The sequence below is a fragment of the Polyodon spathula genome, chromosome 2, assembly GCF_017654505.1.
Source record: "Polyodon spathula isolate WHYD16114869_AA chromosome 2, ASM1765450v1, whole genome shotgun sequence".
NCBI lineage: Eukaryota > Metazoa > Chordata > Actinopteri > Acipenseriformes > Polyodontidae > Polyodon > Polyodon spathula.
The window spans coordinates 54,897,909-54,918,772 of record NC_054535.1 but is presented as its reverse complement, the minus strand read 5'-3'; the positions used below and the strand labels follow the sequence as shown (position 1 = coordinate 54,918,772).

Genomic DNA, 20,864 nt, shown 5'->3' with positions numbered 1-20,864 from the left:
ATACTAAACAGACACAATTGGTCCAAATTAATTTTATTAGCCACCAAAACTAGCCAATCAGAACTTTGAAAGAAAGCAACGAATCCTGTATCTGCAACTGCTGAGTCAGCCAATCGCAGCCTCAGCTCGACTGGAGCGCAGACACAGCATCTTTCAACAACAATGAAGCGAAACACGGAACAGCTCAGTAATATTGCTCCGTTCAGATAAACTATAAGCAGCCCCAACAAGTGGAAAAGTGATTTGTTTAATATGTTTCTGGTTCTTTTTTTTCTATAAATTATGACTATTTTCTTGAAACTTTTCTTAGCGGAAGGGTACCCAACAAATCATTAGAAGGTGAATGTAGGTTTTAACGTGTTTTTTTTTTTTAAAGAAAATGAGGACGAAAATCGTTTTCTAATGGCGATAATGCTGTCTTCGTGAAAGCTCTACCGTGTGTTAGTTTTCTAACTTTTGATCTTGATTTTCGTTAGCACCCTCGCCTCCAGTCACAGTCAAATAACATGGGCACTATTGCTTAAATAGTATCCAGGTAGGCTTATTGGACACAAAGCTATCAAATGCATTATAACCCAAACCAATTCCCAATAGTAACAGCACTAAGTGAACTGAATTGGAAGCCAAGGAAGACATGCAATAGGTGATCAGTGATACAACTGTGTAATTGCTGTCTACAGGGCAGAACATCACTTATTATTAAATAGGAATTTTAAGAAATATTGTCTTTTCCCAATGGGTTTGAAAACCATGTGAAGTAAATTGTGTAAGTGCACTTTGCTGTTTTGTGGTGTGCAGAGTTGGCCCTACAAAGCCGTAGAAAATTGATGTTAGGGCTATTTCTCATCTCTGATGCACTGCTTATATTGAGAAGCATTGAATGGTCACAGGTAATGCCTGAAGAGATTTCAAATCTTTAAGAATGTCACTGCCTTTTTGCAAGTGTAACCGTTGTGGTATCGTAGTCTGGGCCAGCACCCATGAATGTCACACTGCACACCACAGGAGTTGATTTGTATTATGCTGATTTATTTTGCACATCTGACAAAAGATAGTAAAATACAAGCCAACTTCCAGTCTGCACATTCTCTCCAACACGAGAAACTCCAGCCACAGCAAACCTGCATTTTTGACAGCGACAGGAAGTTGCATTTTTAATATAATGCACACTGTCAGTTGCGTATTTTATCCACCAGCAGTCTCCCAGAGATATTAGTTAATGGTAAAGCAATTACCAAGGAAGACCAGTTAAACTGGAATAATTTTGATGAATGCCAAGTCTATAAGCAGGTCATGTTTAACTCTGTTATACAATGAAACTTTCTGTTTTGAACCAACAAGGAAGTGCAAGACTATAGGGTTTCCCTTTTCTAAAGTACCAATGAAAAACAAAATATCATTGGATTTATTTAATTTTGTAACCGAGACAAAATAAATGTTAGTAGGCACAAAAATGCCCTGCTTTTAAAAAAGTCACACAAACATAAAAATGAAGGCTAATTTCCACTATAACTGTTACTCGTAGGACTGGCATTTTGTAATGGCCACTTTGAAGAACTTGAAAGGTACGCTCAAGCTATTCCAGGTAATGGAATAACAGGCTGCAGTTTTTCAAAAAAGGTACAACTTGAAAATTGCAAAAAACCCTGAGGCTGCTTCGTAATATGTTCAAAGGTTTTAATAACTTTTGTAAAGTCTTTAAGCAGGTGAATACAGATTTGAACAGGTGGATGCACTTTCGTAATTCTCTTCAGGCTCGTATTTGCTCGTATGTGCTTCCTCGCATTAATTTTTATAGCTCAATGATTCCTTTATCTCTCCCATCAGAGTATTGGGATAGACTGCATACAACAATCCCCAAGTTTATATGGAAAGGGAAACAACCACTCGTCACATTTTCCACTTTGCAGTGCGAAAAATCCATGGGGGGTTTGGCTCTCCCGAATTTTAAATTTTATTTCTACTCATTTATTCTACGCACAATCTCTGTTTGGTTTGCTCCTGATACTCCTGTATCTTGGCGTCCTCTTGAGGAAGACATAATCTCCCTTTATAGACTCCAAGATTTAATCTACGCCAATGTCCCCCTCAGACAGTGTAAATTGTGCTTTGGCCCTATAATTTCTCATTTAATTGCTACGTGGCGTCTGGTAGAGAAGCTTATAAATTCCCAAACTAAATGGCATTCCCATTCACCTATCTTCCATAACTACGAACTCTTCACAGGCAATTCTCCTTTCTCTTTTTCACATTGGAATAATAATGATATACAAAATTTTGCGGATAGTTTTAATGACAATGGTCTGCGTACATTCCATGATTTGCAACTTCAGTATAACTTGACAGGATTTTCATTGATTTTCTATTTATGTCTCCATTCTGCAATGCGTGCCTATGGGGTTCCCTGGGGAGCACAGCTGTCTATACACCCACTTCACAATTTATTAGATAAACAGGGCAAAACAAAAGGGTTGGCTTCAGCCATTTACATCTCTCTTAAAGACCTCTTATAAACCTCTAGCACTTTTTACTGTATGGAATAGAAATCTGAATTTTGGTGATGATGAGATTTGCTGGAACACTCTCTGGGACAACATAAATCTGGCTTCCAGGAACCCCAATCATCAAATGATTCATTTCAGTTTTTTTCACGGGGTATATTTAACCCCTTGCAAGTGTTTTCAAATGCGACTTACCCCCAGCCCTTTGTGCATGCTCTGCCTCCAGGGTGCTATGGGTACTTTTTTACATATGTTTTGGGATTGTCCAGATGTGGCTCACTTTTGGGCCCGAGTATCCTCATCCTTATCCACTATTCTTAACACGAATATTCCATGTTCTCCTCGGATCCTTCTCCTGAATGATGACTACTCTCGATCTCTCAAGGCAGCAGAAGAGAATTTGGTTGGCTTGCCTGACAGCAGCTAAAAAGTTAGTGGCGCTCCGCTGGGAGCCGCCCCACTCCCTCCCTTGGCAGCATTGGCTCCTCACTTTCCTTGACATTATCCATATGGGGGGGGGTGGACTGTGGAGGCATGGAGCGCAGCTGCGACCATTGTCAGGTCATTATTATAAGATCCAGTGGGATGAAATCCTTAGAGGAAAGGGGCACCAACGGGGTGGGGTGGGGGGGTTGTGTTTGGGTTTTTATATTATGTTGTGTTATGTATTGTTCTATGTTGTTCTTTTAAAAAAAAAAAAAAAAAAACATTTGTTAAAAAAAAATATATATGTTTAAAGGTTACAAAGACTGCAGATATTACTGTCTTATGTGGCTACTGGAGCACTGGTGGCTATTTAGGTGTCAGTTTAGAGATATGTGTAAGGTGTCTGCTGTACAGCTTTATTTGCAAACTATCAGCCTCATGCTTCTGTAGTTGTGTAACGTAAAAAGGTTTGGAAATCCATTTATCTATCCTTATGAAGCTTCAGAGCACATTTCGTTAGCAGGGTGGATAGGGCTGCTCTATTGAGATATACCTTCAGAGAATTTTCATCGAAATTAAAACTAAACAAAGCTAAAGGGCAGTGAAAATGTTAACGATAGTAGCCATTTAAGGGTAGGGAAATTGATTGTAAAACCTTGTTACAACACCATCTTTAATGGCAAGGCAACATTTTTGGCAACCTTTAAAGCAATTTAGTTGAATGTGATTTTATTTTAATTAAATTTGCTATTATTTATTTATTTTTGCGATTTAACCAGTTCTCAAAATTATTTGTAAGTCTTTAAAGTTTCTCTGACAAACTCCAGTTGACTGTCATTGTTCATGTGATCATTTGAAAAACACCAATTCTAAATGATTGCCAAATTATTTCCAAGAACCTGAATTAAATAATGAAACATTTGATTCCCAAAGTTAATTTACCAGGTTAGCTGGACGCTGAATGACATTCTAATGACCAAAGTTAAACTACGTGAGATGCAACCCAAAGTTCATTTACGAGTTTTTTTGGCTTGAGCGAAAGTAATGCCCTTCCGGCTATAGTGGCATAAAATAGATTCATAGGTTATGTTTTATATATATATATATATAATATATAATATAATATATATATAATATGATATATATATATATATATATATCTTCTGAAGACTTTGGTTAACTTTCAGTTTCAACTTCAGAAGTGTACTGTACCTTTAGTAAATATTGAAAAGTAATGCTTGTGTATTAAACTATTTTTTCCAGTCTCCCCATGTGAGTAACAATAATTAATGGTAAATATTGAGGACTATTAGCATATAACGTATTTAATGAAATGAACAACTATTGGTTCGCAAGATAATAAACAATGTGGAGGAATAAAAGGATGCATTTTGTTTTCTTTCCATTAGATGTCATCGTCAGCACAACGATAAATCAGATCAAATAACTTGTTACTTTGTTTTAAAACAGTTTGGAAACTCTAAATGGGGGAAGAATGTAGCGTAACTATGCAATATTATTAAGTGTGTTAACATTTCAAATAGAATTACCAACTATATTTCACCAGTACGGTAGATCTTGAAAGATTATGCAAGTGATCCTTGTAACAAGGGACATCTGCTATCTAACATCTGCACAAGACATGAATAGGTATTCCATATCACTTCCTGAAATGTACAGAAACACAGTTCACGTGCACTGGGTGAGATTGTCCAAGGGGTGTTACGTTTGTGTATGCCAATGTACTAGCGTGTAAGCAAAGAAAGTAATTTATATATATATATATATATATATATATATATATATATATATATATATATATATATATATATATATATATATATTTTGTGTGTGAACGAAGAAGGTTATAAACAAAAGAAACGTGTCTTAATATTGTCGCCCCCCGTTTTGCAATGGTATAATCCCTTGACTTGTCACTGGGTACTGAAACACTTCCTTACTGTACATAAGAGATCACGTGGGTTTCATCGCAACATTTCTCAACAATAGAGGATACCAAAATGTGGATCTCAGGAGCTCAGTCCGGATTCTTTCTTATGTTAACTGGCTTTGCTTTGACACAGTATGTTCCACCGGTAAGAATGTATATTTTTCCACAGAAAGCTTTCTCGTGCAGAGCGAGCGATGTATTTGTTATTTATGATTTGTTTTTTTAACAACAGTAGTTTGAAATTAATTTGATTGTTCCTTATAAATATGGAGTTCGATCTAAGTGCATAGGCAACGAAATTTTAAAATGCAATCTCTCATTTTGTCAACATAACCCATGGTGCAGAGTAAGAATAAGAGTGCTCTACACCCCTTATAAATGATTACTGCGGTCATTTTGCAGTTTTATAGTACTTACCTACGCTTTACGACGCTTACTTATGTTTTAGTAGGATTTTACTATGTTTAATTACACTGTTATGCTTTTACAAGTTAACAGTACTCTTAAATAAGGCAAGGGACTACAGGTACTAATTTGTTGTGACAAGTATGAACGATTGCTAACCTTGTTTTCCTTTGCAGTATACAGACTATTGCAGAATTGGGATGTATCCGCCCAATGGAGCAACGTAAGTCTGGCTTTCTTTATTTGTTAATTATTTAAAAATAATGTGAGGTCTACTGTGGTTTATTGCGGGAAGTTTGCACTGAAACCTCATAAGGGTATGTTGAACATACTCGTTTGAGGTAAGATTAAGCAATATGTCAGTGTATCATGTGAGCAATACAAAAAGCCTGTCATTGTAATTGCTAGCTGTTGTCACGCGGCGCAGGCTGACCTGATGTGGCACAGAAATAGCCTGACATTTCATTGATTTGTCTTACAGATGACAAAGCAATATATTTAACAGCAGTGGCTAAAATTAATAAAAGTTTTTAGAAGTTTAATAAAACATTGTTAGCAGATAGTAAATTTAGGGAGGAAGTGAAACTTATTATTAATTATTGTTGGAGCTCTAATTTGATGAAAATATTTGGGAAGTATTGGGAACTTAATAAGTTTAAAGTAAGACTATAGCAGCCATAAAAAGGGGAAAAGAGATAGCTAACAGTATACGAGTTAAAGAGACCTGTTAAAGATATGTTGCTACATTTAACAAAAAACTATGTACATCAATACAATCAAACTCTAATATGGATGCATATTTAAATTTAATAACAGAAAATGCAAAAACTATAAGTCATAATTTAAAAAAAAAACAAAAAATGTGATCAAGATGTGTTGAGGAAATGAAGGCAGGTATAAATAAGCTTAAAGATAACAAATCTGGAAACGATGGCTTAATTAGTGAATTCTATAAGACATTTCAAAACGAAATAATAGTTTTTTTACACTCTGTTTTCTGAATCTATTGAAATAGAAGAATGACCTCCATCATTAAAGCAAGGTTTAATTTCTTTCATACCCAAACCTAATAAAGATAATCTCATACTAGAAAATTGGAGACCGGTAACGTTAATAAATAGAGATGCAAAATTAATGGCTTTGTTATTTGCAGATAGATTAAGAATGGATTAGACCAAATTATTGATCAATTACAATCTGGCTTTATGTGGGGCAGAGACATATCTAATAATATTCATTTAGTATTGGATTTGATAGACTACAGTGACCTTATTGTTGAAGACAGCTTGTATTTGTGGATTTTTACAACGCCTTTGACACTGTTGAACACAAGTTCATGTTTAAGACTCTACAGTTTTTTGGTTTTGGTAAATATTTTCAGATTGTTATTAACACTATTTATAATAGGTGTAGCAGGTCAATTAAAATGCCAAATGGAACCTCCTCAAGATTTCATATTGGTAGAGAGATTCGGCAGGGTTGCCCTATCTCTCCTTTCCACTTTCTGTTGGTCACACAAACTTTGGCTCTTTATATTAATAAAAATACATTCTAAGGCATAGATAAATTGGTTAAAGAATTGACGATATGTCAGTTAGCAGATGATACCACCATCTGTTTTGAGAGAGAAAAAGGGGAAGTTGTAAAGGCTAGTAAGAGTATAGAGATGTTTTCTTCTGTATCTGGATTGATTTTAAATATTACAAATGTGAGTTATTTGCTTTAAAAATTTGCGAGTTGAGGGAAATATGTGATATTCCAATAAAAAATGTAATTACATATCTTGGGATTAAGATTTGTAAAGATCAAAAAGAAGGAAGTAGGTTCAACTTTAGTCCCATTACATATATATATATATATATATATATATATATATATATATATATATATATATATATATATATATATATATATAAAACTAAAAGAAAATGGAATTCCTGGTTGTCGAGGAATATTACTCCATCTGGATTTGTTTTACTATCAGATAGACGGATTATATAGATCAGTTTATGCTTCACTTTCATTAGATGTACCACAATATGTACTAAATGAGCTTCATAAAGTTTTATATAATTTCATTTGGAAAAACAATCCTCATTATTTAAAGAAGGATATACTTTGTAACACACAAGAACAAGGTGGTCTTAATGTCTTGGATTTTAAGACTTCAAATATTAAGTTGGGTAAAGAACTATATTAAAAATAAGGATAGTATTTGGAATATTTTCCCTAACTATGTCTTTCAGGGGATTGGTGATTTTTTAAATTCTTACTGAGATGTAACTTTGATGTGAATAAAATCCCTATTAAATTGGCTAATTTTCATAAGCAGGTACTATTAGCTTGGACATTAATATATAAGCATACATTTTCCCCGCATACATACAGAATTTGAAATAATAAGGATATAGGATTTAAACATAAATCTCTATTTTTTTTTTTTAAATTGCTATGATAATAGTATTTTGTTGGCGAGTCAGTTACTTAAGGAAGATGGACAGCTGTTTAATCATGAGTTTTTGATTTTGTTTAAAATTCCAAATAATACTAAAGAGTTTGCAATAGTCTTTGATGCAGTTCCCAGATGGACTTTAGTACTTCTGATAAGCTACAAAAGAGGGTGTAGTGTAAATTGATGTCCCAGTAGGTATTGTCTCATCAACAAAGTGAAAAGGGTATCTTATATGATTGTTCATAGGACTTATCATGTAAAACATGTCCTGGCTAGATTTAAACTTGAAATATATTACAATTGTGTGTTTTGTAATATGGAAAGAGAAACTATATTTCATTTATTTTGTCAATGTATTTATACAAAGTTATTTTGGAATGATATGGAGCATTATCTTGTGAGAACACTAAGTGAAACTGTACGGTTTGGTGGTGACAATATATTTTATTTCAAAAAACACATTTGGAACCGAATGTGGTGTTTTAAATATAATTGATCTTTTATTAATATTTGGGAGGTGTCATAGTCATAAAGTGAAATGGTCAGGCCACAAACCAAATTTTAATCTGTTTAAAATAGAGATGGGAGATTATGTCAGCACCATCAGGACCATTAAAAATGGGGGAAAAAAAAAAACATCTGCTGTTTTTGATTTATTCAGTTTATTCCAAAAGTGAGAATGCAATATCCCTGGCAATGCATAAAGTTGATGTCATTTCTTTAGAGATGTTATAAAAGAATTTCTCTTGTTGTATATTCTTATATTTTGATGTTTGTGCAATAAAATAAAAATGCCATTGATGTGTACCAGTTGATGTGCATGAGCTATTGAAATCTACACATTTTATTGGTATAGTGTGGCAGCATGTGGTTCCATGATAGCAATAAAAAATATTGAATAATTGTTAGAAATGATGGGATAAAGTATGATGTTATTTGGAAGCACTTTTTTTGTTGATATGATACTGTATTTTAAGTGATGATTAGAAGAAGATGAATGGTTTGGGATTGTGGTTGATTTTTCTGGAAGCACCTGGGATTAGCTGACAGGCCATTTTTGGAGCTGGTTTGCAAGAATGGCATGCTAAAACCATTGAGCAAATGTAGTACCTTACAGAACAGACAGTCTGTCATCACATACAAGCCAAAACCATGTTGGCAATCATATTGCCGCAGACAGAGATCTTTCACCAGTATTTTTTGTCTTTAAGGTTCAAAGGAAATGTTTCTTGGTACACAATCAACCTCGATTTGCCCCCTTACAAAAGATGGAACCAGTTGATAAGTGAAAGAAAAGCAGAGGTAACTATGCAGATAAGAGTGCAGTCCTTTTCAATTGATAGAGGACAAACTATTAGTTTTAAGAGGGTTCTATTTGTTTGGACTTATTCATGGTAAAATATCCTTTGGTAAACATATTAATCCCTCTTACAGCCCTATTCAGAAACATCATTTGAGTGAAAGTGCTCACTTAAGAGGGTTTCCCAATATCAGACACTACTAACTTGGTACCTTAACTGAAGGTGAGTAGAAGCACTAAAGTGCTGTTTCTGAAAATGGCCATTAGACTTTACCTTTTGTTACTCTGCCTACCAAGACTGAAAATTAGCAATGGGGAATATGATTGAAATAAAGGTAAAGGAGATGTAAACAACAGTACTTTAGTGATAATGACATCACTTTTTTATTTTTCTATTTAGCTGAACAATTTAATCCAGGTGATAAAGGATTTAGCTAATGCCTTTGTTCCGAGTGGTAAACTGATTCAACTGGTGGATAAGGATTTGGTAAGCAAATGTTTCCATTATTACTTGTTGAAATGCAGTAAACTAAATGTTAAGACTGAATGAGTATCCCAAAGTTCTAGGTTACCAAATACCTTAACCTGGCGCACATCATAGCACCACCTGAAGAAGTGCTGAGCAACCCAGTGAATCTGCTCTTAAGAAGTAAAATAAAAGGGTTTACACTTTTGAAAATGTAGTATAAGAACAAATTGTAGTTTGTTTGTTTTTTTGATCAAAAGCTAATGTTGTATTATGAGTAATTCTATGACAAATCACCCCCAAAAAGTTGAACTTTAAACCCTAACGTCTCCTATTTACACCAAACTTGGTTCTTAGGGTTGTTTCGGGCAAAAAAGCTCAATTTTCCATTTTAGACTGATCAGGTAAAGGGGTCAAAAGTAACAGAGAAGTCAAAATGTGGTTGATGGGTACCACACCTTGACACTAACCAACCTTTGACTCAAAAACAGTTTGTGCTACAGACTTGTGGGAGGTGTCATTTTATTGGAAATCACACAACAAAGGTATAGAACATATTTTGGAGGTTTCACCCCAAAGTCAAAGGTCAAAAAGTCTGTAGCACAAACTGTTTTTGAGTCAAAGGTTATTATACATAATATTTTGTTTGAAATTTTGTCTGTCTTGAGTGAAACTAATATTTAACATTACTACGTTGTCACGTGCCGCTGTTTCAGAAAAAGGTTTTTATTATAATGTTTGTTTGTTTTTTGTTTTTTTTTACCTTTTTGAAGCAATACACTATCTGCAACCTTTTTCGTCATTAAATGCTGCTGGATCGTAGCTCGACGTATGTCCAATATATCCAATTGGACATGTTTGGATCATATCCAATGAAACATTGCAGGTTGTACAAAATAGTCTGCCACCAGTAGAATGCAAAATGACTGTACACAATCCACTGCACTAATTATTGTAGACTTTTTAAAATTTATTTTGGACACTCGCAAAATGTTCACTCGCTTACAATATCAGTTGAGATCTCCTAGGATTCTAAACCCACCCCAGATGTCCATATCTATCAATCAATGGGGAGAGCCCAGAGTGGTTATTGGCTGCTGTTAAGTGTCAATCAATAAATCCTGTCCAATTTTCTTTTTGAAATTGAAACAGGCTCATAATCACATCAGGAACCTGGACCGATACACATAACTTAATTGGATTTAAGTGCAGGGTAAAAGTACACAAGTTTTTCACGATGAAGTATGAATTTCATGGGCTGTGTCACGTTTTTCATGGCCGTGAAATAGGTAGGGCCTTAGTAATGTACTGTGTAAGTTTAAGCGAATCCACGTGGGCGAAATGCTTCTCTGAGCACTCCAGTATGTGACACATTTTTAGTTGCGGCGTGGTATGTACATTGATTAGGACTACACACGTGTGAAAGAGATATTCTACATATCTTGGTTTGTGATGTGGGTAGTAAGTCAATTAATAATAAATCCATGCTAAGCTATGCAAAGTCACATAAAGTTTTGATTAAAATGTGACAGCAAAAAGTGAAATGCATCTCTTCAGCCGCAGCGCACTGGAGGGACTGCTATTTTCGCTAGCAGAAGCTGGGCCATTTAATTCATAAATTGTAACCAACAGCATTTTTTTTTAAAATGAGGGATCAAATTATTTCCATGTGAATACCATAATGTTAATGTAGTTTTCAAATGTAGTTTGTTTTCTCCTTTGGACCGTGGGGTTGATTTTTTATTTTTATTTTATTTTTATTTTTTCTTAATTACCGTTCTGTTTACACTGAACATTTGTCAGATTTTTCTCAAAATAAGGCAAAGGCTAGTGATGGCAGGAATATGAAAACTGGAGATTGCTATACTTAAATGCCAGTGTATTTTCAAACATGTCTTAAAACATTGGGATTTTTACCATGCTCTGTAAAAAGAGGACTTATTGTTCCTTTAAACTGTTACTGTGAGGGATTTAAAATTAAGCATTTTAACTCAAAATGATAATGTTAGAATTTGCACAATAATCAATGTCAACATCAGGGTTCAATCAGAGATGGTAAAGTGCAACCTATTGGGTGATTTGTCATGGAATGACCCTTATGTTAAATTAATGTGAATGAAAATGTCCTGAAAGATTTAGTTACTATATATATATATATATATATATATATATATATATATATATATATATATATATATATATATATATATATATATATATATATATTAGTATTGATTCAATTTCTAAAATAAACTATAACTAAATAAAAATAAGTGATTTTAGCATGAGTTCCAGAGGTTTGGTTTTCTTTTAGCCTCTGCTTCTGGACAATCTCCCCTCCCCGTTCCAGGAAGAGATACAAGGGATTGCAGATGTTTCCGGGGTTCCCTTAGGTAATCAAATCTGTAAAAAAAAATATATATTTTTTGTTTTAGTTCAAACTATATGGTTTCTTTTTAATGCTGTTGCCACTCTTGTTTCCTGTTCAATAGGAGAGGTTCTGCTGTTCAATATCTTTTATGAAGTCTTTACAGTGTGCACATCACTGGTAGCAGAAGACACTACAGGTATGGCTTACTTTAAACATGTAGCCATCTCTATAGACGTGTGGAAATTGGTGTTTACACAATAATTGAGCCTACATTTTGATCCCATTAGACCATATCTAGTTGTTAAGATTTGTTTGTTAGGCTTTAGGTGCTGTAGTTGTTTTTAAGGAAACTTTTTGTAAAGAGTAAGTGCTTCAGATTTAATTTGAATGGCTTGTTTCTACATCTTAATACTGTATGATATTTTCAAAGCATTCAAAGTGGTTCTGGGTACTGTGACTCCAATATCTCTCTGAATCTGCCTTTAACTGGCATAGAGCTTGCTTTAAGCTTGTCTGCAAAATTCTGACTTTCATCACTCTTATCAAATAAAGTGACAATATGACTCTTCAGCTGTGCCAGGCCCACCTGCTCGCCCTTTATAAATGCACTGTAGAGCAGGTGGAGCTGGCAGAGTTAAAAGGTTGTCACAGGATGTGACTGGAATGAAGACGGCTGTTCAGTGCCAGCACTTAGTATTCTCCACCCAGGCTCAATAAGAGAAAAATTATAATAACTCAATGTTGGAATAGCACAACCTAGAACCACTCATCAGCTATATTATGAACAGTAATCACAACAGGTGTTCCTATATTTTCAAATGTATCAATAATTGTCACTTAGATGGCAGACAAGAAACCATATACTGAAATGAACAAAGCCACACATACTCATTCGATTCGTGCTTTGGACATTCTTTACCAAAAGTTATTTAGAGTACAGTTTAATCCTTTTTGGCATTTAGTTATTTGTTTTTATTGATTTATTGATTTTTGTAAAGCCTGATTACGCTGTCTTTCTTTTATAGGGAAGTTGTACCATGCTCGGAATTTAGATTTTGGATTATTCCTTGGGTATGTAAACTCATATTGTTTTTTTTAGTTCTGTACTGGTGTTAGTAAAGCTTACCTTAAATACAAAGGGCCCGATATGCGAAAGGTTTGCGCACCACGCAGAGGGGTATGCGCGTCACAAATGGCCATTGTGCCGAAATTGTGCCAAGTTGCCATATTCGAAACATCCTTTTGCGCGTCACAATCCATTCTGCGCTGTGCAAAAATAAAATGTATGCATCACGCAGTGGCTGACAGTATGCTTGATCCTGGTATATTCGAAGGTATGCGCCAAGCACAAAACCAGATTTGGGACGCGCAGAATAAGGATTGTAAAAGGACTGTGCTAACTCCGCACACACTGCCATTCCAGCACTGTCTACAAACCGGCAACAATGGGAAATGTGGGTAGCATGCAGCGTGTCCGTCAACATGTGGATGTGAATGATGCAAGGCACACTCGGCAACAGCAACCCCGACATAGGCGAAGATATGCTGAAAGGGTGCACTGGCCTCGGCAAACATATGAGGAGCTCAGCAGTGAGCAAATCGTGTCCAGATATCGTCTCGACTCATCTGCCACATGCTGCATGATGACCTGGCTAGAACAAACCCGCGCAGTCATGCCTTGTCTGAGCAATTGGTAGTGTCTGTCTGTATGTGTGTCTTGGCTACCGGGACCTTCCAGAAGGTAGCAGGTGATACAGTGGTGATCACCCAGTCAGCCATGTCCGCCACCTCCACCGGTTCATAACCACGTTGCTGCGACGTGCTGAGGAACATATTAAATTCCCCAGTACCAGAGCAAACAGTGAGGAGATAATGCAGGGTTTTTATGAGGTTGCGCACCTGCAGCGTGTGTTAGATGCAGTTGACTGCACCCATATTGCTATAAACGGTTTTCAGAATGAGTATGTCTGCATAATAAGCAAAGGATCCTTTACCAGCCTCAGTATGCACATTTGGGATTTTAAAATGCAAAAAAGTATGAGATCTAAAGCTATGGTTACTATGGGAAGCTATAAGGTATTCATTTAAATAAGTATATTCATATAATTTACATTGAATAGCCTTATATACCAGAATATACCAGTGCTTCAACCTGCGTAAAGCCAAAGAAATCCAGACTACCAAATCGTGTAATATACAATGATGAGTATTAAATCTTGTATTTGTATTGTATCTCAATGCTGGATGATATAGCGAGTCCAGTTTACCTAAAGTTGATGGTGATGCAAACCTATATACTGCATCAACATAGTCAATTTGCAGCAAAAACATACAAGCAATAAGCCTCTTTTTTTTGTTTTGTTTCCATAACATATATAACATGTGCATATCATAGTGACGTTTATAGCATATTCCCATGCCCAACAGACGAGTGTGGAAACATGCACTCACCTGACCAGCACACTGCCTTCCTTCTGTTCCTTTAATATGGTCCTATTAGCATATGGTAATGCATCGGTAAATAGAAACATGAGATGCAAATGTATTCTAGGTGAACATTCAATATGCACATAGTGCAATCAAATTTGAATTGGGCGAAAGCCCTAATTAGTTTGAATATACCAATATCTGCGCGATAATTGCGATGCGCTTGTTCCAATAACTTCACACTGCTGGCTGAAATAGTGTCAGAGTAACAGTCTACTTTGGAGTTGGGTACACTAGTACAGATGTACAATAGAACAGAACCCCAATCCTCCCCCCCCCCCCCCCCCCCCTAATCCGCACACACCGGATGGGCGGATCAGTTATGTGTTTTATCACCGTATTTGACCTGTATTTTCTCTGCAGCAGTCCAATCATAAGTTAGCTGAGGCGGGACAAACAGTTCTGTTAACTGTAATTTCTGGCTGTTTTTATGCAGCTGTCCAGTTTGCTGAATGTCGGTGTTGCTAACTGTACAGAGACTGTTCATTTATTGAGAAATCATAGGAGGCTACAATTAAAATTTTAGGAGTGTATTTAGAATTAATTATGAGTCTTACAAGAAATGGCATAACGAAAAAAATCCATTCCAGCAACACTCAAAACCTTACAAACTGAGCTTAATCATGATGTTCAAATGGGTGAGTAGATGAATAACATAATGTATTTCTGTGAATTGTGTATATAAAATTGCTTGATTGATGTTTACTTTGTATGTGAATGAGCTCATTACATTTACAAATCAGAGTGCTACCACAGTTAGACTTTGCCACGGAACGATATATATAAAAAAAAAAATCATTCAGAAAAAAAGACAGTATCCAAAGCCTTTTTTTAATTATTTTACTTCAAAAACATACAGCCATTTCAGATCGACTGGCCTTTAAAGAAACCTATATAGTATTTCCTTGTGATGCAATACTGTCCGTATTCAATAAAACAGTGGCGTTATCAGTTCATTAATTTGAAAACTCGGCGCCCAGCTATGGAGCCAATTGTGTATTTGAATGGTCCTGTATGTATGTGTGTATGATATATTGTGTGGTCTCGTCTGTTGTCGTATCGGTTCATACTGTGGCAACACCAATGATAAAAGCTTGTCGCATTGCTAATGGTGACTGTCCATCATTCTGCATTCTAGTTTGGCTTTTGTGTGCAGTTGCTATATTGGTAGTGAATGCGCAGACAGTTTTGTGAGGCACAAACAGATTTGCGAATTGCTGAAAAAACTGCTATATTCCAGTGTCTCGCAACTGCTTTGTGCTGTTTTGGAATATCTCTCATTTTGTGCCAAAGCACTATTTTTTGGTGAGGCAGAAATTTAACGAGGGTATTGCGCGAAGATCGGGCCCAAAAAGTAATATACATTGCAGTATTGGAGCATATGTGTATTATGTATTTTAAACTCATTAGGATTGATGTTGGGAAGTAAACTGCATGTTGCTATTGTAATTTACTACAGGTGGGACATCAAGAATAAGTCATGGGCAGTAACTGAACAACTGAGACCACTGGTGGCAAATGTAGACTTCCAGAAGAACAATAAGACAGTTTTCAAGGCAACAAGTTTTGCTGGATATGTGGGCATGTTAACTGGCATCAAACCAGTAAGTGTGGTTTATAGAAGATGACTGCTTTAGAGACAAAACAGTATCACTTTAAAATAATATGAATTATTATGAAGAGATTACATTATTTTAGATACAATGAATGTTCTAGTTATACAGTAACATGACTACTGGTATTTACTTGTTTAATAGAAGCTACAACATCTGCTCTGTTCTCATGTTAATGCACAAATAACTTCAAGTCACTGTTACGTTTTATTGCATAGTGTACTGTGCACTTTTCTGTGCAAGGAAAATGCATTTGTTTCTTGTGTTTCTGTTTAGGGAGTGTTCACTCTTACGATGAACGAACGGTTTAGCCTTCATGGTGGATATATTGGTAAGTGGTACAATTGAAGAGTCTGAATGGGGCTTTACACAGTCGCTGGAGAAAGAAATCGAGTTTTTTACAAACACAACACACAGTACTAACATCACTATACTGTTGTCACCATTGTACTGTACCTTTCGTTGAAACAATTCATTGTAGAATGTGTGTAAGAATTATTATAGTTGACAAAACATAGCTGTTTACACTCAAACAACGGGAGGCTGTGTGGTCCAGTGGTTAAAGAAAAGACCGTGTGACCAGGAAGTCCTCTGATCAAGTCCTGGCTCACTCACTGACTCAATTGTATGACCTCGAGCAAGGCACTTTTCCTTGTGCTCTGTCTTTTGGGGGAGACTTTGTTGTAATTGTAGTTCACATATACTAGTCTGTAAATCGCCTTGGATAAAGGTGTCTGCTAAATAAACAAATAGTAATGCACCAGGAGCTAAGAGACAACCCCTTATAAAATGGTATAATGATATATCTATATGTAGTACTACACTTGGTAACATTTTAGGAGGCAGTGTGGTCCAGTGGTTAAATTCCAGCGCTTGTAACCCAAAGGTCACTGGTTCAAATCCCACCGCTGCCACTGACTGACTCACTGTGTGTGACCCTGAGCAAGTGTTCCATCCTGCAGATGAGATGTTAATCAATGTCCTATTATAAGTGACTGCATATAGTGCACAGTTCACAGCCTACCTAATGTAGTACCAGATATCATGTTTTAAAATGAAGATGTATGTTTTGCTTTCAAAGCTGACCTATGTAGCTAATGGAAGTGCAAACCTGGTACAATGTGTGGCTTATGTTGTTAGCTGCAATCACTTCAAAGAAATTATCAAAACAGTGACATATCATAATACTGTTTCCTCATAACTCATAAACCTGCTTTGTCCTGTTAGATTATTATAAATAGACCCTAGTAGGAGTAAATTTTTGTTGGCACACTTTGGAGCCAGTTACTGGGATTATTTTCCTGTGTGTGTACTTCATTGGCACATCACATAATATAGCTGTGTTTGTGCTGCTGGGATCACCAGGGTTTCTTTTTGGACAAACCTCTTAGAGTCAACCTTTGGGTTGACATGTGTGTTGCCCCTGCAGGTCTCCTTGAGTGGATCCTGGGTAGAAGAGATGGTGTGTGGATGAGTTTCCTGACCCGATCAGTACTGGAGAATGCTACTAGGTAGTGTTATAGAACCCTGGCATTAAAATAAAGCCCCGCCTTTAGTGGTTTTATCAAAGCAGTAAAAATATATATATATATATTTACTAAGTAGTTCTGCATTTTAATAAACGTGTATTTACTTTTCCAATAACATGTTTCAATCCAATTACAAACTGTAACATTATTTTTGCTAGTGTAAATCAGCTACTGACTTATGAGTTAAAGTTAGTTTGATAAGCTTTATTTCTGATATTGCATTGTAAATTCTGTTCTCTTAATTATAATTCCAAAGAAAAAACTTCACTAAAATGTCATATAAAGCCATTATATGCATTGAACAGACCAGACCATGAATTCCTTTAATAATGATATATATATTTTTTTTAAATCCCTTATTTATGCAGCTATGATGACGCCAAGAACCAGCTGTCTAAAACCAAGATGCTGGCTCCTGCCTACTTCATATTGGGAGGCAACAAGTCTGGCCAAGGCTGTGTCATCACAAGGTCAAGATTATCAAGTGTGGACATCTGGGAGTAAGTACTTGGATGTCTGTACTGAACTCAGTGGTGTGGTAAACAAATGTGAGGATACAGTACATGAACTGTATGTGTAAAACCTGTAGCTCTAGTTTTACTCATATCACTAATGTTACTGAAATATATATGTTTGTTTTGTCGTTAAGGATTGACCTCAAAAAGGGAAGATGGTATGTGCTGGAGACAAACTACGATCGTTGGAAGGACCCCCTCTTCCTTGATGATCGCAGGACTCCAGCCATGAAGTGCATGAATGAGACAACACAGGCTGTAAGTTTTAGCATTTACAAAGATGACTATTAGAAATGACAGGAAGCTCCATTCCAGGGCACTGTCATACATTAATGACTGTGGAATCTAGCTTTAACAAATTAAACAAAAGGAATGCAGAACATTAAAAAGGAAGAGATACACCTTACTTAAACATTTAAAATAGCAATACAGCCTCTGTTACCAGGCAGACGTGCCATATAATCAGGGTTTTATTGCTAAACTGCTCTTGAAATTGGTTTGTAATGCAGTTCATAGACTATTGATTATAATACAGTAAAATAAATATAAAAAGACAATGGCTGTGTGGCATTGTCGATCACATATAAAGTCAGCCTAATGACCTGCGTTTATTTATTTTAGAAAATTTCACTGGAGACGATTTACGATGTTCTCTCAACCAAACCAGTCCTTAACAAGGTGAGCAACTTGATGACAAAATGATGACAACAAAACCCACTCAATATGATTAAGTATTGTATGTACAGTAGGTATCACGCAAGACAAAGAAAGAAGTTGTAAGTTCTATTGAAATAGGTTTTTAACATCCTTGGCACAGGATATATGCCACAAATTTGGTTGCCTGCTTAGTTCAGGTGAATCAAAAAATATTTACAATACTAGATATTACAAAAAAAAGATGTCATACATTGTATTTTCATACATACTCCTTTTTTATTAACACTTATCTTTCCTAGCAGTGATGTTGCTATGCTTTTGTTCTGTTCTTGCAGTTGACCACATACACAACCTTAATGGATGTCTCTGAAGGTAAACTAGAGGCCTATATCCGCGACTGTCCAGATCCCTGCATGCCCTGGTAGACAGTTTCATCAGAAGAGTCTTTAGTGACAAACACAGCTACATCCATCACTATATGGGATTAGAGCATTTGTGCTAAATCTGATTTACTGCATTGTGTTTATATTGATTCTAAACACATGTGTGGGTTTGGGACTATGAAGCAGTAGGGGAACTAAAACTTTTTTTAAAATCACTTATTCCGAAGCAATTAAAATAAACTGCATGTTGTTTGCTCATCATGTCTGTTATTTGAAAGTATTCACTAAGAGACTAATTTTGTAATATTAATTTTACAGAAATGATTGACAGTATTGCTCTGACATGAACAAATGTGTAGTCTAATCAAAATACTTAATGTATATATTTAAAAAAAAACTTATATTAAATATTTTCTTTAAAACCTTAGAAATGTATTTTGGTTTGCTCTTTGTCTGTGTCTAGAGTCACTAGTCACTCAGTCCTGCCTGACTTATTCTTAAGAACTCAAAACACTAGTGATGAGAATGAAGATTCAGCTGGTTCGACCCTGTATGAATCCACTGAGGCAAACAGTGTCTCCAAGCTATAAGGTTCATTTGGTTCAGCTGAGCCATTACACATGACCTGTGAGTGTTCCTTTTAGAAATCCTTCAACGTTTCAGACCTCGACAGTAACGGAACGTAATGATTTTACGAACATTGTCCAACTTCTACCTCTGTACTCACAGTGCGCTGTTTCAGGCAAGCCGAAAAGAACAGTTTTTGCAATAATAAATACAATAACCTAACATGACATTGTTCACTTTTGAAAGTTGTGCAATCTTACATTAATTGTTTGATGTGCAAGTGCACAAAGGGGCAATAAACATATGTAAGGTATTGGGAACCTTGAAGCATGACTGTTAGTTGAATGGTAGCGTGTTGCATGTTAATGCAAAGCCTGGTCCTCATGTTGGTTCACAGCCAGTAAGGGTGGGTATATTTTATATAAAGTGCTCCCTCGTTATAATGCAGGTCTGGGACACACACAATATGAGCTTTATGAACGGGGGAGGAGGTGGCGGGCGCCACGGGACACACAACTGACTAAAATACAAAATAAAATAACTCCCTTTCTATTAAACATAGTGAATCAAATGTAACTTTCCGTGAATTAACCATGCATAAAGCACCATGTAATCAATGCTATTTAAAAAATAAATAAATAAAAAAATATTCCCACTCGTGGATCATTTTAATAAGCAGTTTTTAAGCTATAAATAGCCTGGCTAAACAGCGGTCAGGTGTTCATTTCTAAGCGACAGAAAAGCAAATCAAGTACCAGAAGGGGAAGGAGGAGATGGAACGGGCTCGCCCCAGGTTCGGCTTCCAGACTGGGGCTGAAGCAAAGCTAATACGTCTCGTCTGCCGGAGATAGCTGCAGCAAAAAAGTAAATATATTAAAAAACATAACCACATAAAAGCATAATATTTAATTATAAATAAAATGCTGAATAAGATGTATATGTTATGAAGTGCCAGCACAGCTTTTCTTCAGTTCAGATACTGTAGAAAAAGGAAGACAGAAACAGAAGTTAGACCGAGAAGTTGTTTAGTTTGAACACCGGTACTGTATTTACTGTAAAAATATTGCATGAATTACTAGGGTATTGGGGGGGGGGGGCATGCTTGTAGGAGCTTTATATCCGAGGCGCATAACCGAGATGAGAGCCAGACACAGCGAGGCATCAAGCACTGCATATTAATTTAACATCTTTAAAATTACTACCAAACCCCAAAGGGTTCTGCCTTACCATTTAGTGAACCG

At 35.9% G+C, this 20,864-nt stretch overlaps 1 protein-coding gene across 1 annotated transcript; it reads left to right on the top strand.

The window, feature by feature from the left end:
- The first annotated feature begins 4,888 nt into the window (after window positions 1–4,888).
- LOC121298468 (acid ceramidase-like) lies at window positions 4,889–19,483 on the top strand. Its single transcript, XM_041225596.1, has 14 exons — window positions 4,889–5,023; window positions 5,460–5,506; window positions 8,947–9,037; window positions 9,436–9,522; window positions 11,816–11,894; window positions 11,994–12,068; window positions 12,898–12,943; window positions 15,819–15,963; window positions 16,249–16,303; window positions 17,402–17,483; window positions 17,870–18,001; window positions 18,151–18,274; window positions 18,638–18,694; window positions 19,009–19,483. The coding sequence occupies exons 1-14, from the start codon at window positions 4,949–4,951 to the stop codon at window positions 19,096–19,098; spliced, it is 1,185 nt and encodes a 394-aa protein (XP_041081530.1). The 5' UTR covers window positions 4,889–4,948; the 3' UTR covers window positions 19,099–19,483.
- Window positions 19,484–20,864: the final 1,381 nt, after the last annotated feature.